This window comes from Belonocnema kinseyi, chromosome 10 (genome assembly GCF_010883055.1).
Source record: "Belonocnema kinseyi isolate 2016_QV_RU_SX_M_011 chromosome 10, B_treatae_v1, whole genome shotgun sequence".
Lineage (NCBI taxonomy): Eukaryota > Metazoa > Arthropoda > Insecta > Hymenoptera > Cynipidae > Belonocnema > Belonocnema kinseyi.
In genome coordinates, this window is record NC_046666.1 from 109,407,123 (window position 1) to 109,423,688 (window position 16,566).

At 34.4% G+C, this 16,566-nt stretch overlaps 1 protein-coding gene across 7 annotated transcripts in view; it reads left to right on the forward strand.

The window, feature by feature from the left end:
- The window catches only part of LOC117181487 (protein pangolin, isoforms A/H/I/S), a 786,230-nt gene that overhangs the window by 459,832 nt on the left and 309,832 nt on the right, over positions 1 to 16,566 (forward strand). Inside the window, exon 1 of one of the 7 annotated variants that reach the window (XM_033374198.1) lies at positions 14,262 to 14,378. The exons of the other annotated variants lie outside the window; for them this stretch is intronic. Within the exon in view, the coding sequence (XP_033230089.1) occupies positions 14,307 to 14,378 (72 nt within the window). The 5' untranslated portion in view covers positions 14,262 to 14,306. Of the gene's footprint in view, positions 1 to 14,261; positions 14,379 to 16,566 lie in introns of those variants that run through there. 7 annotated transcript variants of the gene reach the window in all.

The following is a 16,566-nucleotide window of genomic DNA, read 5'->3' on the forward strand; positions in this document are numbered from 1 at the left end:
ACCAAAATGCAGTACCTAAACGTACTTTATTGTACTTTAATACATTTCCCAAAGTTTCAGCTCGATATTTTATTCACAAAAAAAGTTCTTAGGTTCAAAAAAACATTCAGTGAACCGAAAAAGTGAGGTCAGTAATATAGGTATTTAGCTGTCTCACATGCCCTTAACATAAAAAAATGTTACGCCTAAGATCTCAAAAATATAGTAGATATTTGGCGTGAATGTCTGCATGTTACGTGTGGCAATCTTACGCTTTGAAATTAACATTTAAGCATCCATTTTTCTCCGTGTAAAAAAGCAGGAAATTTATTTGGAATTATTATCCCGGTCGAGCAGCTGCAACTACACTGTCTGTATCTAAGTTACTGCTGCTTAACTCAGGGTTGATCCGGACTAGAGTTCCTCTAAGGGGATTCGGGGCAATGGGATGTAAATATAGTTTTTCATTGGTTCGGACGTAAATGTGACGTCAGTAGAGCATTTTCAGACAGGAATTTGAATTCTTAACAAAGTGATTGCCGCTTACGCGGCCTAGACTTCTGAGCTTCCTGCGCATAAATTTTGATCTGGCCCCGGGCGGGGCCAGACCGGGCCGGGTCGGACCCATATCGGGATTCGTGGTCGGGGCCAGACCGCGGATGAAACACACGCCCAGGTCGGGACTCCCGATCGGGAAACCCGATCGGTGCCCGGTCGGTCTCATAATAATACATTTTATGCATTTCGCGAATAAAAAGAGATTTATGAAGTATAAATATTATTATTTATTAAATATCAAAATGACCTTAAGTTAATTCTATTTAACTAGAACCTTTAAAAAGTGTTTTTTAGTGTAGGGCCCTCTGCTTTCGATGGCTACCCCAATCTTTAGAATTTCCAATGATTGTTCCAATATGACTTAGAGCCGCTTCCTCTGTTGTTTCTGTGTTTTCATCGCTCATGGAACTATCACTGATCGTAGCTTCTGCTTCTAATTTTTTTTTTTTTATCAAGGTTCATGAATTTCTATCTAATGGCATTTTTAAAAGTATAAATGCCATTATTTATGATAAAGAATAGAAATAATGTATTTTAGCATTTTAAAATGCGCGCAAATAGTAACCAATTAGACGTCGAGTGTAACGCATGCGCAGTTGAGTAAGGATCTCTTGTTGGGAGCACTTGATCGATTGGTATTTTGATTCTACTACTTGATTCTGAAATTCATGCTATGAAAAGGTGTCCTTCATGTATTTTGATAATGAATTTACTATTAAAAAAAATCTGAAATGCACTTTTGATTTTATCACATATTCTATTATGATAAGAGCACTATTTTTGAAGATTACCTATTTTGACTTTTATTAGTTAACATATTTTATAACAGATTTTATCATTTTAACTCTACATTAAATGAATAAAAAATTAATATAAATGGATAAAATAGTACAAAACAATATAAACAATATGATAAATACGTTGATAAAATGATTTTACCTAAAACTGTGTTGATATTCGCCGGAAATTCATTTTCAAGTGGATCCAAATTTTCTGCTTCGTCCAAATTCATCAATTGAACGGGTTGGATAGTATTAACTGCCGAATCACTTACATTTCCATCTATAATAATTTCATTCGTATTGATTAAAAAAATAAAATGTAATTGATGATCACTTTATTTGAGGTTTGGTTTCAATTAGCCTCAGAGCTTAATTACTTACTTTCATTTACCTCACGCACGTTTCGAGGTATACTGGTTAGTGTTCGGTGCCTCCGAACACGTGGCGTACTTGCCTTAGGCATTTTCGATCATTTAGAAAATATTATAAACGAATAATATTTCAATTTCACTGTACTATCAAAAAACAATAATCAGCACTAATTCTGTGAGCGCATAGGGATGGCGTTACGGTAGGAAATCGGTCTGGCCTGGTCTGGCCCAAATCTGGGCCACAGAATTCTACCAATCAGGGCCAGATCGGGAATCCCGGTCGGGGCCAGATCGGTATTAAGTATGAAATTGGGCGATTTATGCACGGGTTAGACCACCACTTACAGCCCGACCACCATGTTTCGACAACGAGATGACTTGCAAAACTGTTTAGTCCAGTGCGTCAACACGAAAGCTATTCATTGATGGTTACAAGGGATAACATAATTTTCCTCGTATTCTTGTACTATGATCTAAAGTCTCTATACTTTTTAAAAATGTTACTAAATAAATTGAAGTTTTTTTACCTTTCTTAATTTGATGAAAAAGACATATTTGATCAATATTTTCTTATGCAGGTAGACTGGAATTATATGCCTACCTGCCTAAACAATAGGCCCATGCTGTGATGCAAACTTTACAAGTAATACGTTTCAGATATTGCATTTCATCGACTGGTTGTATACTCTAAATTACGTGTTACTTAAAGCTCTGTACATTTAAAATGTTCATTTTCATTTTCATTTATATTCTATGCATTTTTTTTAATTCCACACTAAATGAATATGACATTATCCCACATGACAGTTACTCAAATGTAACAGAAATGACAAGAACAAAATCACAGGCTAAAGAAAAAAATACTCCATAATTAATGTTACTTAAGGGCATGTGCTACGTCGTCGTGTGGAAAATTGGGTACAGTTAGGACGGATTTTTTCCAAAAAAAAGAAAATTTTTTTAAACTGAATTCGGAGATGCTATAAAATATTATAATGGAATCCCCGGACTCTTTTTTGTGGGATAATAACAACAACAAAATTATCGTGCTAAATAAAAATTGTATGCATGTTCACTATTTTGAGGTTAGGATCATTTTCAGCTCTCTGTAATTCCGATAATGTAGGTCTCTGTCCTACCAATGCTGTTGGTAGCACTTGAAAAAAATTATTATGGGTGGGAATTGTTACATAGATAACTTCAAAATACAAATATACGTCAAATTTAGCAAAATTAAATTTTTTAATTAACCCACACAGAAAGTGTGCGGGGACGTCCGTTAGCATGTTTGCTATTATTCCCCAGATTTTGAAGATAAAATCTTTATTATTGTAGGATAAAAGCCAAGGGAATCTAACACTGGTATAATTGTAACATCTTTGGGGGTAGTTTACCCCCATACAATTTTTTGACTAATGTATGTTGAGAAATTTAGATATTTAAATCTTCTTCGGGAGGAAATTTTTTAGGTCCTGGAAGCTGGAATTACAACATTATCATATCGATGTGGGCACTATGCTATAATTTAGTGCTTATTTCGTGCTAATTTATGCTGCAGAAAAGAAATTTTGTGCCCGGTAATTTTGGTCAAAAACATGTAGTAATGCTAGCTTCAGCTAAAGCCACAACTCCGGTATGCGAAACTCGGAAACTATTAGTGGTATTAAATTCTACTTTTCGCAGGAATTTAGTGCTAATCAACTGCTATGGATTTGTGCTATACAAAAAATCCGGGCACTTTTTTTTTAACAAAAACTGCAGGTGACTCTGGTATGCGAAACTTGGAAACTATTAGTCGTATCAAATTCTCCTTTGCGCAGGAATTTAGTGATAATTAAGTTCTCTGGATTTGTGCTACGCAAAAAATCCGGAAACTTTTTGTGTTACAAAAAACGTGTGGTAATGGTGGCTTTAGGTGACCCTGGTATTGTAAAATTTGGAAACTATTAGTGATATCAAGATCTGCTTTGCGCAGGAATTTAGTGATAATTAAGTGCTAATATATTCAGCAAAAACTAAATTTTTGCGTGGTAATTTTGATCAAAAACATTTAGTAATGCTGGCTTCAGGTGACTCTGCTATGTTTAACTCGGAAACTATTAGTGATACCAAAATCTGCGTTGCGCAGGAATTCAGTGCTAATTAAATGCTCTGGTGTTGTGCTTTGCAAAAAATCTGGGCACTTTTCTTTTTACCAAAAACGTATGGTAATGCTGGATTCAGGTGACTTGGGTATGCGAAACTTGGAAACTATTAGTGATTTCGAGATCTGTTTTGTGCAGGAATTTAGTGCTAATTAAATGCTCTGGTATTGTGCTTTGAAAAAAATCTGGGCACTTTTCTTTTTACCAAAAACGTGTGGTAATGCTGGCTTCAGGTGACTCGGGTATGCGAAACTCGGAAACTATTAGTGATATCAAGATCTGCTTTGTGCAGGAATCTAGTGCTAATTAAATGCTCTCGATTTGTACTATGCAAAAAATCCGGGCACTTTTTTCCAAAAACGTGTGGTAATGCTGGCTTCAGGTGACTCTGGTCTTGTGATACTCGGAAACTATTAGTGATATCAAGATTTGCTTTGCGCAGGAATTTAGTGCTAATTAAGTGCTCTGAATTTATGCTATGCAAAACATCCGGGCACTTTTTTTACCAAAAACGTGTAGTAATGCTGGCTTCAGGTGACTCTGGTGTTGTGAAACTCGGAAACTATTAGTGATATCAAGATCTGCACTGCTCAGGAAGCTAGTGCTAATTAAGTGCTAATTAAGTGCTAATATATTCTGCAAAAAATAAATTTTGTGCCCGGTAATTTTGATCAAAAACATGTAGTAATGCTGGCTTCAGGTGACTCTGCTATGTGAAAGTCGGATAATATTAGTGGTATCAAGATCTGATTTGCGCAGGAATTTATTGTGAATTAAGTGCTTTTTATTTTTGAAATGCAAAAAATCTGGGCACTTTGTTTACCAAAAATGGAGAATTGGAAGCTAACAATAGTTTCCGCGTTTCATATGCCAGAGTCACGTGAAACCAGCATTATTACACGTTTTTGGTAAAAAAGTGCCCGGATTTTTGCATTGCACAAATCCAGATCACTTAATTAGCACGAAATTCTTGCACAAAGGAGAACTTGATATGATGAATAGTTTCCGAGTTTCGCATACCCGAGTCACCTGAAGCCAGCATTATCACACATTTTTGGTAAAAAAAAGTGCCCAGATTTTTTGAATTTTACAAATACAAAGCACTTAATTAGCACAAAATTCCTGCGCAGAGGAGAAATTGATACCACTAATAATTACCGAGGTTCATATGTCAGTCACCTGAAGCCAGCATTGCGACACGTTTTTGGTAACAATAAAAGTGCCCGGATTTTTTGCGAACCACAAATCCAGAGCACTTAATTAGCACTAAATTTTTGCATAAAGGAGAACCTGTTATCATGAATAGTTTTCGAGTTCCATATACCAGTCATCTAAAGCCATCATTGCTATATGTTTTTGATCAAAATCACCGAGCACTAAATTTAGTTTTTGCAGAATATATTAGCACTTGATTAGCAATAAATTCTTGCGCAAACCAGAACTTGATATCACTAATACTTTCCGAGTTTGGATTTTCGGTTGATTAAAAACATTTTGAAACCGCTATATCTCTGAGAACTTTCATTTTATCGAAAAAAGTCATAAGGATAAATTGTTTGTTCTTTTTAATATTATAAACATCCGTACATAGAATTTTCAAATTCAGAAAAAAGTGGTCTCAACAATTTTGAAAGTGCGCTCACTTTTTGAATTTTTATCAAAAATAGCTGGTTCACGAACTCGTCCTTTCTTTTAGGACCTGAAATAAGTGTGCCAAAGATGGATTTGATTTGCTCATTTTTTCGAGAGTTATCTTGTTTACGGACGGACGGCCGGACGGACAGGCAGACAGACAGACGCCATCTTGAAAACCTGATTTTCGGATTCAGGGGATCTCGAAACGTGGAGATCCGTTGAAAAAGTGTGATGTCAAATTTCCGAAAATTCTAATACTTTCTCAATCATATATGATGAGAATGTAATAAATATATGACAGCATAAAAAAAAGTTATATGCCTTGAAAAATGCTTTAAAATAAAATAATTTTATTTTCTTGACGCTTTAAAAAAATTAAATGCGTTTTTAAACTAAAATATTTAAGAAAACAGAATTCAATAACATTTTAAAAAAGTTTATTAAAAATTAAAAAGTTTATTAAGAATTAAAAAACAAAGGTTTTTAAAAATCAAAAAATATATGTCACTAAGATTATTAAAGCGTCTTTCAACTAAAAAGTTCTTTATTTTTTATATGCTTTAGATAGTTTTTAACCGGACTAAATTTTTAAAGAAAAAAGTATAGAGCCCTTTGTAAAATAAGTGAAGTTAAATTATTTTTTGCATATTTTAACTTGTTGTTTTCGGAAAGCAATTCCATATTCAAATCTTTGTAAAAAAGGTATGATCAAAGAATTCGATAAATTAAAAAAACTGCGGTTTATGAAGATTTTCGTATAACAGAACATTATTTTTTGTCATTGATGTTATTAAAGCATTTTCGTACTTGCAACTTTTCTTTATTATTTATTACCTTTGTTTCTTTTTTAAGCGCTTTAAATATTTAAAAACAAAATGTATTAAATGCCTCGTTAAATAAGTGATACTTACTTCGCTTTTCACATATTTTAAATTATTGTTTAAGAAATGTTATTTTGCATTAAAAATTGGGTAAGAGAGAATTATATACAATAAAAGAGTTGGATAAATTGAAAGCTGCGCATTTTATGGAGAATTTTTGTTTATTGTTACTTACATTTAGATATTTTATAAAAATTTTAAATATATTAAGAAAAAGAAGTATCGAGCCTTTTTTAAATAAGGAAAATACATATCTAAAATTTTTTGAAATAAAAGATGGTATATTAAAGTTGAGTTCAACAACTTTCAGTTTGAAGTTAATTGAGGCTCACCATTTGACTTGGTACGACCCTGCCTCGCAATTCTTACCCAAGATTTCGTCACCGTGATCCAAGTGCCTCGATAGCGAAGTCGGTAGACCGCGCAGTTAGACACACGAGTCTAGGTAGTTTAGGTTAGGCTTCAATCCTCAGCGAGTGCGATTTTTCAAAGCGTCTAGACGCACGTTTATATGTGTAAGTAACAGTGTACACAAACTACGTATTTTAATCATTTAAAAAATGAAGATTATATAACAATAATTTCGAAAACCATTTTTTTTTCGTTTAGAAATAGTGTTGAGTTGAGGCAGTAGTCTATTGCTCCGATACTACATATTCTTAGATTAAGAAAATATATTCTTGAAGTGTATCAGAAATGATTTCTTGAAAGTAAACTAAGTTCTGCACTTGAATACATCTCTATATGAAGTAGCACAATAAAGTTTTAGAATAATAAAATGCGATATTCTATCTAAGAATACATTTTCTCAGATTAAGAAAATGTACGCTTGTTCCAAGCATACGGTAGCCAGTACTTATTTATTTGGAACACACTCATATTCTATCGTCCCCATTCGTACCTGCGATTGACTTGAATCAAGTACCCGTAGGTCCACTTTCTACTTTTATTTTTATTTTTATCATGTCGCAGCCATTATTATGCAAGCCCGGCAGGTTGCTCTTAATCAGACATGCCCAAGCTGGAGAAATTCCCGCCAGCCACACATGTTTTGCGCTTCCCACTATTTCGGCTGGAGAGCGAGAGTGCTGATAGACGCGTGCCTAGATGCCATCCTCTCCTACCCAAGCAGCACCGCAGATACGAACTATCTGTTAAGGTGCTTGGGGCGACTAACTTTCCAATATAAATTTGTAATGATGACTAAAATTTAAATTAATTTCTCTCAGCATGTTTACATTTGTTTTAAAATAATGTAATTCAAAGGAGAATTGTGCAAAGTATTTATGCCTGCAAACTTTCGACATTCTTCTCATCATCACTCACCTGTAAAACTTTCTCTTTTTTTACAGCATTCCTACAGTAAAATACACCTGCCTGACGTATAAAAAAATATCCTGCCTTAAAATATTACCTGTCTTGATGATACGCAGGTAGTTGGACGGTGAAAACTGTAAACGCCAACCTAAACCCCGGATTAGAGTCTTAAAACTTAGAGACCTAAAGTAAACTTTTAAACTTAAACATATTAACGTAGTAGGCTCGAATTCAATTTCGAATAGTGTATTTAACACATATATTATTTAGTTTTAGTAGAACATATCTGAATTTATTGATACGGAATGGGATTCAGATTTTTTAATTATATTTCATTTCTGTAACGTACATTTCTACCTTGTACATGATGTTAATAAATTGTTATACTGCAAAAAGTATCATCCAATATTTCTATACATCATATGCACAATGTAAAAAATGGTGATACTAAAATATTGAACAATGCACATTTGTACAAAAAAGAAAAACTTTGTATAATTCTCTTTTCAGTTACATTTATTGTCAAAACATTTAAAAATACTAAAATAAAATAATTAACACTAGTCACTATTACAAATCGATATTGAAACGTTAGTCGCCCTAAGCACCCTGTCAGATATTTCGTATCTGCGGTGCTGCTTGGGTCTGAGAGGAGAGTGTTAAGCACGCGTCTACCACCACTCTCGCTCTCCAGCCGAAATAGTGGTAAGCGCAAAACATGTGTGGCTGGCGGGAATTTCTCCAGCTTGGGCATGTCTGCTCTTAATTGCTGGATTATAGTAATAGATTTAAAAATTAATATTGGTCTCATCGTACGATAAGAGCTTTACTTCACCTATCTTTATAATTTGTTGTCGCGCTATCCACCCCCGCCTGTCGCCTCGCTGAAGTACCGTGGCAACCGACAAGCTGGTGCTCTATGTTTTAGCCTTGTGCGCGTCGGGTGGCAGTAGATCAAAGCTTTCTAGTTTCCACTCATGCCTTTGACGTGACGTTTGGGTCACAGTCGCTCGTTCAGTCATCGTTCGGTAGCGAGTCGGCACGTTGCGTGGTTTTGTAATTTAGGCAACTCGGAAAATGTAATATCGTTTCGCTTTAATTAAAAAATATATGTCTTCAAGAGTGGGCAGATCTGTTCGTGGTCGCAAAATGGGGAAAAAATAAGTTCTTGGTAGAATTGTGATTGTCAAATGTTAGAAAAAATTAAATGCGAGGAAAGAATAGCAACAGAAAAAACAGTTCGCACAACTGCGTATCGCAATGGCTGTCGATGTAACACGCACATGCGCGAAACCCTGAAAGACCAAGCTGCTGAGAGTGCCCTGATTTTGCGGTGGGTGAAGGCACAAACATATAATCTTTCATCCAATGAAGCGCCTCTAAAAACATCTTTTAGAACACGAATGACACTAATACCAGCGATGAGAAGTGTATTAAACACACATTGAGTCCGTTGCCCTTCATTGCCTCAACTTTACTGTCGCCGAAGTTCAGAGGGCTATCTTTATGTGATTCGGGTTTGTCACTTCTTTCTTCTTCATGCCCAAATACTGCCTCTTGTAAATCGGTAGGGGTTTTCTCATTACCGAACTGTAATGAAAAAGTAACATCAATCGAAACCTGTCAGACAAATGGGAGTAGTTTGCAATATCCTAATGCCGAGGAATTTGTACACGGAGAAGCCTTTTGCTGCAATATTTGCTAAAAATCAGACTAGATTTTACTATTTTCAGTTTGCAATAAAGAGACATAGCGGAACTTTTGTAATGTTTACTACTTCCAGTAGTAACTAGTAACTACACGCCGAATTACAAAATTCATGGGAATAAAATTTAAAAATGTTACATTTATTTCTACAGAAGATTGCAATATTTGACTATAGTAACGTCGAGAGAGACCGGTGCACTGATTTAGTAAACGACTTAGTAAAAATTGGTACAGTCAGATTAGCAGACGAAAAAAATAAACCCAACATATGCCGCGCCGCGTTGAAGGTTGCGATACGTATTAGTTTACACGAGCATACGACATAAATGCAAACTTAATTATTATGGGATTTTGAACTCTTTCGCACTATTATATTTATTTAAATTGCAATTGTATAGTGCACAGATTCTATATAGTTTATACATTATTATACACATGCAGGAATATTATATTACAAGCTGAAACAGAAAAATGTGATTCAAAGTAAAGGCTGGTGGGAATCAAACACTGGTCTCCAACGCGGCAGCACGGCGATATTCCATTCGGCTAAACTAGATAATGTGATTCCGAAATTTATCGCCCTTATGGAGTAAATGCTAGCACTCACATTGATTTCCATTAAATTATTCTATAATTGTTCACACTAATGGCATTTTTTAAATTCTAAACACTATATCTTAACGCAATCAAATATCCTAATATCGAGATTGAAAAATAATTATTTTTTCTCTGAGGAAAATTTGTTTTTCAATTGTAACTTTTTGAATTATCCTAATTTATAGTAATAAGGATCTGTGCATCAAACCAAATTGAGTGATTGATAAATTTAAGGAATTTCAGCAGAGCGTTGGTCGGCTGACATCGTTTACGCTCGGCTGCAGTCGGTCCAACGCTAGGCTCGCGCGATCTTCCGAATATGTATTACTCCGTAATACCAAAAAATAGAAAGTGACATAGTATAATTCATATTCCTACAGACAATAGCAATTCCTCTTACAAATTTAGTCTTTTATGTTATTTTAGGTGCTTATTACTTCTACTATTTTATATAATTTAATTATGTCTACTAATTTATCCTATTTAGGATTTTACTATAAAAAATACTAAGACTTCGTATTACCAATAGGAAAATTCCATATAAAAATAGCCTAGCTTGCGACTATTGTTTTAAAATATACGAATTACCGCCTTGGTCCCCCGTTTGTAACCTAATTTAGTAATTTTTCCAGTACAAAGTTTCTCAGTGTATGAAAATCGGCACAGAAGTCCAAGTTTATATTTCCTGACAAAGTCGCCAATAATAATTCAAAAAGTACCTGCGTTACAAATGAGCAGACACCACTTAATAATCTAAAAACTATTCCTAAGGATTATGATCATAGTAGAATCTGCCTAGCACACGCTTTCTATTTGGACTGACACGATCTACCGGGAATACGTTCAACTGGAGCAGAAAGTGTATGGGTTTTAGGCGCCGCAGATCATTATGGTCATCATCGAACAAGCTTATTGGTGGTTAGAAAACACTGGCGACCAAGATGCACAGTTGCTACAAGACCTGGAAGTCCTAGGAGAGTCATGGAATTTAAGAAAAGTGTTTAATAATCTTGGACAAGTCATGGAATTAAAAAAAAATGACTGGAAAGCCGGGAAAAGTCGTGGAATTCGAAAAATGGCGAACTTTTTTAATCGTCTCTTTTTTAAAGTCTTAATAATTTAGTATTTTGTAGCGAATTCTCTACTTAAAAATTGAAAAAGGAAACCTAAGGAAAATGTAAATATAACACAAAGTGTAAGAAATAAATAAAAAGAAATAGAAGATTCAATAAGAAAAGCAAAAAGAAGTGGAAGATGTTGAAGAAGAAATTCGTGAAATGATTAAATTTTGATAAATTATAATGTAGACAATTTTCGTAGTGGTTGCGATCTAAAAGTTTTATTTTAACTTTGTTAAAAAGTTCAGAGTTTTTTTTAGATTAGTATTATTTTTGAATGCAATCCTACGCAGAAAAAAACTGAAGTTTCCATTGGAACCCATTTTTGTTTCCAAAGGAGCTGCAACAAAAATGAACTCCACTTGCTGAAAAGGAACCCAAAATGATGAATGAGCTCTAAATGATACCACACTTGGGGTTCGAAAGGATCTCAAATGTAATTGTGCTTATTCCTAAAGAACCTATTATTATCTTTGCCCACTTGGACATTATTTTTAATTGATAACAATATATGTCATGACATTAAAAAAAAAATTACCACAAATAAAGAGATATAATGAATTGATGAAAATCATTTGCAGGTTATGTAGCAAACTTATAAATATGAAGGATTATTCATATCAGTGCTTAATAAATTACTTTTGAAGCATTTCCCAATTATTATTTATTATAAATATAACATTTAAATATTTATATAATATAAAAGTAACAAATCGGGTTGCGCTGGTGCGACGCAAGCGCAATTAAAAAAGTTCCCAAAACTGGGAGCACTGATTCATATGCAAGAAAATTTTCATCGTAGCCGTTGGTCAATAAACTTATTCTTTATGCTCACATTTATAAATAAGTTATTATCAATAATATTCAATTATTAAAAAGGGAATCTTGCATTGACCCTTTTGAATTATAAAGTAAGTATAACGAACATTATGCGCAATGAAATCCTGAGTAATATGTTTGCTGTTATGGGAAGATGTGCAATTACTAATAGTGTTTGGTGAAGACTATGCTTCTAAAAGATTGGTTGGCTTGTGAATGGGCATTGATGCTGTTCTTTTCAAGCAGCAAGGCTAATGAAATAGATATGGGGAATAGGAAAAAGAAGGTTAAAAAAAATTGGAGAAGGAGAATGTGATTATTTGATACGCTGGTATGGCCGTTATTAGGTTATGAAACAGAGATATAGGGATGGAAAGAAAGGAAAGATATTGAGAGTTTACAAAAAAGGTATATAAGGTGGTAGTGAAATAGAAGACGGGACTGAAGTTAACTATGAAGAATTGGAAAAAAGGGAGAGGGAAAGACAATTAATAGAAAGATGGGGGATGATTGAAGAATCAGAATACAATAAATGGTATAAGATGATAAAAAAGGAAGGAGTGCCAAAGTATTTAGAAAAAGGATGGGGAGAGAGAAGGTGGACCAGAATAGCAAGATTTAGATTGCGAAGCGAGGTAAGGGAGGGGATGTACTGGGAAAAAGAAGAGAACAGAAAGTGTAGAATATATGAATGGAAGGAGAAAGCATGGGAGCATGTATGGGAAGGATGTAGGAGAGGAATTAAAGATAAAGGAAGCTGACAAGAGAATGTGGTTAAGATTCTAGGGGAGGATCGATTAGAAGAAGAATGGATGAAGGAGTTGGAATGTGCTAGAGGAGCGAATGAGAGAGAATGAAAGAAACCACGTGAAAAAAGGCAAATGGAGGTACAAAAAAGTGAAAGAAAAAGGAAACGGAAGTCGTTTAGATTAGAAGCGTAAAGATTGTGAGTAATGGTAAGGTAAAAGTTAAGTAGACTAATATGCGTTTGTGTTCTCATGCTCTTTCTCGAATGCACTCTCGCTTTCGTTCACTCGATCACTCGTTTGCTAATAAGTCCTAAATTGCGCTATGGCAGGAAACAGGGATGAGGAACTAGATATAAGACTTTATGTAAATAGTTGTAAATAATTGTATATATAGAAAGGATAAAAGTGTAAAAAAATATAGATATAAGCCGAAAGATTGTAAGGAATGGAAGTCATATAAAACTTTAGGGGACACATTATGAATAAAGAAGAAGAACAAGAATAAACGCGCCAAAATCAGCGCAAAGACTTAACAGCTAACTCTAAACGAACCCATTTGGGTCTCTACAGGTATCTAATGGAGCTCAAGTTCCAAATTACACCAACTTTCATTTGAGCCGCAACATGAGTGAACCCCTAGTTTTTCCTGTGTAATCTTTGCATAAATAATTCGATTATAATTGTTCTTAAAGTAATAAACAACAATAATATGGTTATGATTACAGAATACTTTTTTTCACTTCAATACAAATATAATTGAAAATTGTTTTTAATTCAATAAAACTTATTGACAAACCATTATCGTTGCATTATAATTTTTTAAAATTCGATTTAATTGGCGGAATTTCAAAAACAAGTGGACCTATATTTTTTTTTAATTATATCTGGAAAACCTGGAAAAGTTATGGAATTTTGTAACCAAACTCTTGTGGAAACTCTGAAGATGTTTTGAAAGAGTCAACATGGTAAATCAACCAGTTGTTTATGCTAGTGGTGGAAAAGGTTTTCTCACAACTGAATTATTCCTCCGGTGGTTTCATCACGAATTCGCTACTACTGCTGTAGCATTGCATCCTCATGGAGAAATACGAGTGGCCGAAAGTGCTGATTATTTTCCCATAGAAGTTGCATGTGCTACTACAGACGGCCTTGTATGACTACATGTTATTCCTAGAGATTGTCTAGAATGTACACTTGTCACAATGGAAATTCGGATACGCTTGGCAATAAGATTTTTGTCATGGACTCGTACTAAAATTTTCTATTGCAACAGTTACACACTGGCTTAGTGTCGAATCACAAACGTTCACGCACACTTCGGTCGTGATGTTTGATACTAACATTAAGTGAAAACTATCTATTGATATGTCACTTTCTACTGAATCTAGTCAAATACAGTATCATCGAACACTTATCACAAATCTGTGGAATCTCGCTCAAGAAGCAGGTATCTCAGTTGAGGACAAAGATATGATTTCATGGATTTTGAACGAGAAAATTAAATACGCTCTCATCATAAAGACTGTCTTTGAGAAAGACATTACTGTCAATACAATTCTTCATGTATTAAATCAGGGGAAGAGGAAGAAGAGGAAGATGAACGTTCAGCTCAGGAAGCAGGCCAAATGCTCTCGTAAGTGCTTCTATGGATGGAAACTGAACCATTAGACCCAAGTTTTCTTCTACTTATTAGATCAATGAGAGATGCATCTGATTTTATGGTAAGTTAATAAGTAATTATGCACTGATAGCATTACCTTTATTACCTAACTTGAAGGGTTTCATGACATAAGAGCATAAGCGTCATTTTACAAGATTTCGAATCAGAGATAAACTTTCAGAAAATGTAATTTTCAATTTAACAACAGAGTAATTAAATGCTTTTAATATATTTGAGAGGCTAATGGAGGCATATACAAGTTTATTTAAAAGGCCATCTAGTTCTGAGAAATTAGAAGGAGAATTTATGTTCATCTTTGCGATATACTATACGTGTGTTAGGTCAACCTAACGTTACGTAATACTTCAGTAGTCCTTAACACAGTCATATACATTTTTCTTTACAGGCATCAATACTTTTCCATTCATGCACAAATATCGATAAGATAATGTTATACATTATGCCTTTAAAATACTCATCCGCAGCAGCGATGACCTTATTTGATGAAAATGTCTTCATATTGAGCCAGTGGCGTAGCCAGGGGGAGGGATTGGGGACTCAAGCCTTCATAGAAACAAGTTAGGCGGCCCTCACTGTTTGCGTTTCTGTCTCCCCGAAATCAGTCCAAGGAAATTTGAAGGCAACCCCCGACACTTGACTAAAAGCTAGAGTTTGATGTATTTTTATTATTCAATTCCCTTTCCCTCCACCCTTTGCCTAAACATAAACCCGAAAGCCCCTCCGAAAAAACCTGGCTACACCCCTGTATTCTGCAACATTTTCAGGCTTGTGAATATGAAAAAGTCACACTCAGAGAAAATATTGGATATTTTGACCCGTAAATTGGTTGCTGTAACCAACTTTTTTGGACTCTGGGGCTCAATACTATTAGTTGGCTGAGACAGCCCATTTGAATGGACATGGGTGTGTTATTTGTGTCAGCCAATTGAGGTGGTGAGGTGAAGCAGCAGGATGACTGACTCAACCAACTAACTGGGCCAGAGCAACCGTTTAAAATGTTTTCGTGTCGTTCTGTTGTCTGACATACCTATTTCAGATGGGTCGTACATTGAAACCTATTTGAAGGCCTATACTACTTACTTGGCAGTAATACCTTGTTAGATGACTAAGGCGTCCAGGAAACAAAAATCGATTGAATGCCTTTAAATCAGCAGCAAAAAGTATTTGAATTGGCATTCTTAAAAGTTTATTGCTGATTGCGACAGATTGATTACATAAACTGATGAATAATAAAAGCTTTGATTTCAGTAGAAGATGACCGATTGGGAAATGGTCGCACATTAGTCCCGTTTTCCAGTAAAGTGTTAACAAATTTGCTTGAGCTTGCGTTGCAAACTACGGTCCTGGGTTTGGACGGAAATTGAAGTTGAAGTAATTACGAAGAGATTTTGACATTTATTTAAAAAACAGTGCAAACTTGGCTAAAACTAGAAAAAAATCGCAAAATAACTCTAATTATCGGACAAAAATCGTATTTAAAACTCACATATCTGGCGTATTTTTCCCACTGAATACGATTCTGAATTCAAATCAATATGTAAACCATGAAAAGTAGCTATTTTTTACATTCTATTGTTAAAAAAATGAAATATTACTGGGAATAGAAACGAAACTTGTATTATACTTAGGTTTTTTACTGGATGTATAAATTAAATAATTTTGAGAAGGTACATTTTTATTAAAAAGTAATCCTTAAGATTAGTGAAAGTGTAAAAAATGTATTATCACTTTAGGTTGAGCAAACTTCAAAACTTGTATATATAACAACTTAATAAAAGAAATTAAATTTTTTCTGAAATCTGTAATATAATCTAGCGCATATATATACAATTACAGAAAAAACCTGAGATTTTAGGAAATCATACATCCAGTAAAAAACCTAAGCATAATACAAATTTCTTTTCGATGTCCAGTAAATTTTCGTTTTTTTTTATAATAGAATGTAGAAAATAGCTACTTTTCATGGTTAATCAATTGTGAACTTTCTTAAAAACATTACTGCCATTTTAATGCTTTATTTTATAGTCAATTTGTTTGAGAAAACTTACCCGTATCTTTTTAAGCTGAAAATAGTTCCTTGCAAGAGGATCCAAAATGCAACTATACAACTGACAAACAATCTTTCACCATTATTTCCCAGATAACAAAAAGTCGACACGATGGCACCCTATGCACCGGTTCGTCGTCCGATTGACAAGACCACTGTTCAAGCACATGAGTAGCTCGGT